An 8,295-nucleotide genomic window follows, 5' to 3' on the forward strand; every position below is an offset into this window, starting at 1 on the left:
TCTCAGTCTTTTGGATCCACTTTCACCATTTCCAAAGATGATCTTATAAATATCATCGCCAATATCATTCGTATGATTGGTAATGTATCTTATTCCTCTTCTCTCTTAGCTTTATCTGGTATGTCTCCTACCTCTTGGCTTATGGATTCTGCTTGTTGCAATCACATGACACCTCACTCGTTCTTATTTTCTGACCTTAAACTTGCATCGCACCCTCTTAATATCGCACAGCAAATGGTTTCACAATGTCTAGTCATAATATAGGTTCCATTGCGACCTCCAATCTTTCGGTTCCTAGAGTCTTTAATGTTCCTGGCCTTTCTTATAATTTATTTTCTGTTGGACAATTAGCTGAGTTGAGTTATCGCATTATCTTTGATTATTCTAGGTGTATTGTGCAAGATTCGAAGACGAGACGGGAGCTTGGGACCGGTCCTAGAGTTGGGCGTATGTTTCCCGTGGACAACCTTCTTCTTCCACTTGTTGCTCATGTTTCTGTTGCTGCAGTTGCTACAGTTTCTTCTATTCCTTCCTTTGCACTTTGGCATGCTCGACTTGGTCATGCATCTTCTTCTCGGGTACAACAATTGGCTTCTAGAGGTTTGTTAGGTTCAGTGTCTATAGAAAATTTTGATTGTGTTTCATGTCAGTTAGGAAAATAACCAGCTTTGCCTTTCAATACTAGTGAATCAATATCCACTGATATCTTTGACCTTATTCATTTTGATGTTTGGGGGTTTTCATCTATTTCTAGTATTGGTGGATCTCAATATTTTGTTGTCTTTGTTGATGATTACTCTCGCTATAGCTGGATTTTTAATATGAAACATTGTTCTGAATTGTTGCAAGTATATTCTAATTTTGCAAAAATGGTTGAAACTCAATTTTCCAAACGTATCAAAATTTTTCGATCTGATAATACTCTTGAGTACACTCAATATGCTTTCCAAGCTGTTTTGCATTCCTATGACACTATTCATCAACTAACTTGTCCAAGTACTTCTCAACAAAATGGTAGAGCCAAACGAAAATTTTGTCATATTCTTGACACTGTTTGTGCTCTCATTCTTTCTGCCAAAATTCCTGCTCCTTTTTGGGGTGAAGCTGCTCTTCATGCTATTCATGCTATTCATACTATTAATCGCATTTCAAACCCTGTCATCCAAAATCAAACTCCATATGAACGCCTTTTTGGGTCACCTCCAGACTATCACCACCTTCGCTCCTTCGGTTCTGCTTGTTTTGTTCTTCTTCAGCCATATGAGCATAACAAACTTGAGCCTCGGTCAAGGTTTTGTTGTTTTCTTGGCTATGACAAAACTCAAAAGGGGTATCGATGTTATGATCCTGTCTCTCATCGTCTTCGTATCTCCCGCAATGTTGTCTTTTGGGAACATTGCCTTTTTGTTGAGCCCTCTTAGTTCTGTGCCTCCCTATCTTTCTCCTCTGTCTTAGATTTTTGTCCAAATGAGGCATATATTCCTTCTGTAGTTGCTCTTGATTCTCCTGTAGACTTCTTTGTCCAACCACCAGATATCACTGATCCCTTTCCTAGTTCATCCTTTAATGAACATGTGGAAGACGAGTTGCCCAACCCCAACCCCAACCCTAAGCTTGGGTCCCCTGCTCTTGCTCCGCTTAAAGATCTTGCACAAGACATTCTACCTCATCACTCAATTCGGGTAAGATCTATTCCTGCACATTTACTTGACTATCATTATTACACTGCCTTTGCTACACTACACGAGTCTCACGCCTATCGTGAGGCTTCCACTGACCCTTTTATGGCAGATTGCAATGAAAGAGGAACTTAATGCATTATCTAAAAACCATACTTGGGATTTGATGACATTCCCCCCCGGGAAATCTATGGTTGGTTGTAAATGGATCTACAAGATTAAGACTCGCTTTGATGGGTCCATTGAGCGCTACAAAGTTTGTCTTGTTGTAAAAGGGTTTACACAGGAGTATAGGATTGATTATGAAGAGACCTTTACTCCGATTGCTCGTATCTCATCTGTTCATGCCCTCTTAGCTGTTGCTGCTGCCAGTAAATGAGACATTTTTCAGATGGATGTCAAAAATGCATTCCTTAATGGGGATTTAAGTGAAAAAGTTTATATGCAACCTCCTCCTGATCTCTCTATTGATTCAAACAAGGTGTGTTACCTTTGATGTGCACTTTATGGCCTTAAACAAGCTCCACGAGCTTGGTTTGCCAAATTCAGCTCTACCATCTCTCGCTTGGGTTATATGGCCAGTCATTATGATTCTGCCTTATTTCTTCGTCGCATTGACAAATGCACTATTTTACTTCTCTTGTATGTAGATGATATGATCATAACTGGTGATGACCTTAGTGGCATTCAAGAACTCAAAGATTTTCTCAGTCAGCAGTTTGAGATGAAAGATCTTGGACATCTTAGCTACTTCTTGGGTCTTGAAATTACTTATTCTACAGATGGACTTTATATTACTTAAGTCAAGTGTGCTTCTGAACTATTGTCTCGAGTTGAACTCACTGATAGCAAGACTGTTGACACTCCAATTGAGCTTAATACGCATCTAACTCCCATAGGAGGGAAACCATTGTCTAATCCCTCTCTTTACAGACGCTTGGTTGGCAGTCTAGTTTATCTTACTGTCACTCATCCAGACATTTTCTATGTTGTTCACTAGGTGAGCCAGTATCTGTTTGCTCCACGATCGATTCACTATACTGCTATTCTGCGCATTCTTCGGTACCTAAAAAGCACTCTCTTCCATGGCCTTTTCTACTTTGCTCAGTCTCCTCTTGTTCTACGTGCATTTTCTGATGCTGATTGGGCAGGAGATCTCACTAATTGCTGGTCCACTACTGGTTATTGTTTTCTTCTTGGTTCTTCCTTGATTTCTTGGCGAAGCAAGAAACAAACTCATGTGGCCTGCTCCAGTACTGAAGCAGAATATCGTGCCCTTGCTGATAATAATCTGAGCTTCTTTAACTACGATGGCTTCTCAAAGACTTAGGTGTGTCCATATCCTCTGCCACTCTTCTTTATTGTGATAACCAGAGTGTCATTCATATTACTCACAATAATGTCTTCCATGAACGGACTAAACACATCGAGATCGATTGTCATTTTATTCGTTATCATCTTGTCCAAGGTGCTTTCAAACTGATCTCAGTCTCCTCTAAAGATCAACTTGCAAATATCTTCACCAAGTCACATCTTAAGGGACGTTTTCGTACTTTGGTTGACAACCTCAAGTTGGTCTCACATCCACCTTGAGTTTGAAGGAGGCCAGTAACGTGTATTAGGGTACGTGAGCTTTAGGCCCATCTTGTTTACTTGTATAACACACTTACTTGTACTACACACTTTGCCATTTATATAAAAGACACTCATATATATTCTATGATTTGAGAAATACAATACACAATTATTTAGTATTTCTAACGGATCAAAATAAAATAAAATAAAATAGAATATTAATGGATTGATCACAACTCAGGACACGACCCAGAACAAGGATGAGAAAATGTTTGAGATCTTGTGGTGCTCTAGTCTTTTTCTAGGCCGGTCGTCCCATATATGTTACACATGTGACCGTGTACCATTTGACTATGTCATGACCAAAGCACCCCTGGTTACTTACAAAATTCTCAACCTGACATGTCTGTCTGTAACTGTAGTAAACGTCGATGTATTCAGACAATCAGATGCTTTGTTGATTCAGAACAAAGTTGGGACTCTCTATCTCATAATCCTTATCAGATGTTCTCTTTTTACAAGTTGGGAAAGATTTGATAGTACAACTTGCTGTGCCACCAATCCATGTTGCATAGAAAATCCCATTATTAGAGTTAATGCCCACATACATTCCCACTTTGGAGCAGCCAATTCATGCAAAGTACCAATCTTTGACACATTTGGAGGATCTGAGGATGGGGTTCTCAATGGTGGGTTCATTGGGTTCTCAGATTTGGGCGAGAAATTCTCATCAAAGGAAGTTAAAGTTTGAATCTTTTAGTCACAGGAGGAAACATACCCTAGATTTCAACTTCTCAAAGCATCGGTCTCATCCGGCAAAGATTTGGTTGAGCAAGCGTGATGCATTTGAATTTGAGGAGAGAACAAGCCCAAATGAGGTAAACCCACTTTGAATTTTCATTTTTTCTCTGGTGTTTTTTTTTGGCAGTACTTGTTATTCTGCAGGTGCGAATTCATTCATTTTTAATAATACAACAAACCAAATTGAGGTTAACCCACTTTGTAATTTCCCCTTCATTTTTTTTTTTCCTCTTTAGGGTTTTTATCTGAGCTACTAGAATTTTCAATAGGAAGCTGTTTTGGTTCTCTGCTGCTATACCAAAGCACAGCTTCATAGGGTGGTTAGCAATGAAAGACAGACTCTCAAATAAAGCAAGATTGATACAATGGGGTTTCATTGGGAATAGTCTATGCTCCTGCTGCAAAATGATGATTGAAACTAGGAACCAGTTGTTCTTTGAGTGTCCTTTTAGCCAAAGAATTTGGCAAGCCATAATGGAGCTTAGTTTAGTTCCTAGTATACTCTATGAATGGGAGGAGGTGGTCAAGTGGGGAATAAATCACCTACTGGGCAGTAACTTCAAAGTTTCTTTGTGTAAGGTGGCTTGATAGGCCACTGTTTATAATATATGGATACAAAGAAACAATAGAATTCATGGAGGAAGCATCAAAACCGAAGAGCAGCTGATTAAAAGTATAAAAAGGGATGTCAAGGGAAGAATGGAAGGAGTTCTTTTTCAAATTCCTAACAGTAGCACTCTTGCCTCCAATTGGGGGTTTTACTGTGTGTACTTGTTTTAACTCATTTGTAGTGAGCTATAGTGTTAGGTGTAGAAAAGTGTTTGAGCCTTACAGGGAGTTCTAGTTTTAAGTGTATATTGCAGGTTGTGGGTTGTGCTAGAGCTTATGCTCTGCTTTGTGTGTTGTTTGTTCTAGGCAAGGGTTTTGAGTTCCCTTGTGGGACCTCTTTTCCTTGTTTCCTTTGTTTTGTGGTAATAAAATTTTCTGAATTAACCAAAAAAAAAAAAATTATACTAGAATTTTGTTGCTATTTGGTAGATTAGTGGAACCCAAAATTTGTTGGAAAGGAACAGTTTTTTACTGACTGCCTTTTTATGGAGTACCTATACAGGCTATACTGAAGCAGACTGAAAAAGAAGATACAGGTGAAAATGATGATAATTTTTCCAAAAATCCAATCAATATGAATATTTGACCATATACAACTGAGTTCACAACTGTATATGAATATTTTACCCTCAGGCTGTTGTCAAGATAATTTATTTACACATGGATGCAAAACCAAAATTAGTAAGGTGGATTGTCACCTGGAGTGTGCATTGGGTTTTTTACCAGAATAAAAGTTGTGCTAGGAACAAAGAATTTTTTAAAAGAAAATTAAAGAAAGTTAAAAAAAGAAAAAAGAAAAAAAAAAGTTTAACAACTCGACTGGAACAAAATTTTTTTGGATTAGATTGGTTTCACTTCACAGGACATGTTTATTGTACAGTGTCAGTGAATCTGGATAACCATGTCGAATATTTCATGCACTAGGAACAAATTTTATTTTTCTCAAACAATAAGATAACAAAGAATTTGAAGCATAATTATTAGTTGCTCTCTGAAGTGAAGGGGATGTCTATGCTTGGTGACCAGGGGATAATTTTGGCATCAATTCTGGTGTTGGATTTATAAGTTTAACAACGCAGAAAGTATTCAATCCATTTGATGTGTTTTAATTTGTCAAGTATGAGATTTTGAATGCCTGTTCTGCAGCGTGTGCTTTCAGCTTGGACATCTCTCTTCTGTCAGCGCTGCTAAAGAACTATTTGAATAAAATATTTGTGATGAGAATCATAGGAATGAGTAGGATCTTGTGGGGTGCAGTTTGAATTTAAGCAAGTAGAAATCATAAACGTGTAGCGACGTTGCTGATGAAACTCTTTTGTATTTTATCAAGAGGGAAGCTTCCCATTTTGTTGCTGATCGCCAGTTTCTGGTAGTTAGGCTGGACATACAAGCCTTTTCAACTGATAAGCAAATGCATCGTATTTCCTGCTTGTGATTTCTACCAAACCAATTGGATCTTTAATCTCCTATTGTATGACTTTTATGTTAAGATTGATTACACTTAGGCAGGCAAGTAAGATTACAACTCTAGCAAGGCAAATGAACAACTTACCTAGGTTGAAACAAATAGCATTCTTTTATGTATATAAATATATATATATATATATATATATAACAAATCTAAATTCATTTTTAAGTAGTCTCCAGTTCATGCTTGATTATTTGAGCCCTGTTACTCTCTTGCCAACATGACCAATTTTAATTTTAATATCATTTTTGCGGGTGGGGGGTAGAGAATTGAAACTGGACTATGAAATTTATGGATCTTAACAGGATTTAGAATTTCTTATTGGTTGTTCCAAGAGTATCATGCTTTAAGAAATTTTGTGAATATTGAGTATCAAATGTCTTGCAATTTTAATGAATGTTTGAAAAGGTTTAGTAGCTAATTTGGCTGTATTGTTTGAAAGGTCAGAAAAGAGATACAGCAATGCTATGAACTCATACACAGACTTGGGAGGGGAGTCGTGTATTTGGGTTCTTCAAGGATGGGACCTGCTCATTCTCATTACCTGCAAACGCAAGAGTTGGGTAGAGAGGCAAGTGACTTTATAAATTGGTTCCTGCCTGCTTTTCCTGGCATACATGCATGTAAATTTTGGTATCCAAATCACGTATTTACATGAATCAAGAACGGTGATACATGGAAACACAAAATCACAAATTGCATCCTGAAACATACTTTTCCTGTTAATTGAGGTTAACTTTTCCTCATGATCTTCCATCATCAATTGGGCAGATTGCAAATCTTTTGGACTGCACTTCATGGAGTGGGGTTGGCCCTGGGTTAATGGATGCTGCTACTAAAGGTGCTTTGCAAGCGGGGAAACCAGTGGGTGGGTTTAAGATAGGTAAAGAAGCTGGTGAATGGACAGCCTCAAATTTTCATCCATATCTACCTCCAGAAACTTACCTTACTTGCAGGTAATATACTATTGTTGCTACCTTATCATTGGATTTTGATGCTTCTCAGTTGCATTAACTGCTTTTTAATAATGCAGGTTTTTTTCTGCAAGGAAGCATGGGTTGGTGGATGCTATAGTTAGGAGCAGTAGTTCTGATAGAACTGCCGTTGTTGCTCTTCCTGGTGGTATTGGTACACTAGATGAGGTGTTTGAGATATTAGCATTAATTCAACTGGGACGGATAGGATCAAAGCTTCCTGTACCCCTCCTTTTAATGAACTATGACTCATTCTACTCAAAGTTATTAGACTTTCTTGATGATTGTGAGGGTTGGGGTACAGTTTCCAAAGGAGAGGTTGCATCACTATGGACGGTTTGCGACAATAACTCAGAGGCTTTGACTTATTTAGCAGAATTTTATAATCTCCCTCTTAGTGACAAAGATAAACATGGAACTGAACTGCAAAGTATTCGTGGCTCAGTTTCCTCATAATTTTTGCAGTTGACAATGATTTGATTGTTATGAGATTCTTTTCCAATCCATATGATATTACGTGTAATAGATGTAATGGCATCAAGAATGTTGCACACTAACGATCATTCCAAAATTTAGAAATGGATGTTTTAATGTCTCTTTGGAATGGGGAAAACTATCATGAAATCCTGGTTCATTGATCTGTATTATGTCATAATTCAGCTTGGAATTATTTGGCTGAATCTGGTTACAAATAAAAGAATTGTAGTTTACAGTTCATTTTACGATCAAGCTAAAAATGAGTCTCACCTATAGCTTTCAGTGAGCGGCCAGAAGTTGCCATTGTTGGTTTTCTAATTCACTTGATGATGTGTATTCATTCTTTGTACCTTAAGCTGATTTTTATTTGGTTTTCTTTTGCAGGAAATTTAGAACCATTAACTGATTGACATTCTTTTCAAAACGGACCACGAACAATATGGTTATAGGATAGATCAGATTCATCAGAATATGGCAAAAAGAATAACTGTTTACGTTAGAAGTTAGAACTAGCTGTGAGAAATGAGAACAATACCAAAGCAACTAGTCATGCCAAGACACGCAAAGAAAGCAAATACCAAAAATTCTGTAAAAACTTGTGCACTCAAGTCTTTGAAGAGAAATATGGATAGTGTTTACAGCTCTTAAAAAATGTATACTTAATATAGTCCTTTGATGGAGGACGCAAGCAATTTATAATTATAGGTACTTC

General features: G+C 37.6%; 1 protein-coding gene across 1 annotated transcript; it reads left to right on the plus strand.

Moving 5' to 3' along the window:
* The first annotated feature begins 3,585 nt into the window (after positions 1-3,585).
* LOC115958378 (probable cytokinin riboside 5'-monophosphate phosphoribohydrolase LOGL9) lies at positions 3,586-8,295 on the plus strand. The gene is made up of 5 exons (XM_031076794.1): positions 3,586-4,132; positions 6,575-6,703; positions 6,904-7,088; positions 7,166-7,536; positions 7,968-8,295. The coding sequence occupies exons 1-5, from the start codon at positions 3,851-3,853 to the stop codon at positions 7,991-7,993; spliced, it is 993 nt and encodes a 330-aa protein (XP_030932654.1). The 5' UTR covers positions 3,586-3,850; the 3' UTR covers positions 7,994-8,295.

This window comes from Quercus lobata, chromosome 8, assembly GCF_001633185.2.
Source record: "Quercus lobata isolate SW786 chromosome 8, ValleyOak3.0 Primary Assembly, whole genome shotgun sequence".
Taxonomy (NCBI): Eukaryota; Viridiplantae; Streptophyta; class Magnoliopsida; order Fagales; family Fagaceae; genus Quercus; species Quercus lobata.

Bases quoted from the DNA above. Each gene is read 5' to 3' on its own strand.
- LOC115958378 (XM_031076794.1), top strand. From the start codon at position 3,851: ATGCCCACATACATTCCCACTTTGGAGCAGCCAATTCATGCAAAGTAC. The intron at 4,133-6,574 runs GTAAACCCACTT...ATTGTTTGAAAG, and splicing joins AGAGAACAAGCCCAAATGAG to GTCAGAAAAGAGATACAGCA. The intron at 6,704-6,903 runs GCAAGTGACTTT...TCAATTGGGCAG, and splicing joins CGCAAGAGTTGGGTAGAGAG to ATTGCAAATCTTTTGGACTG.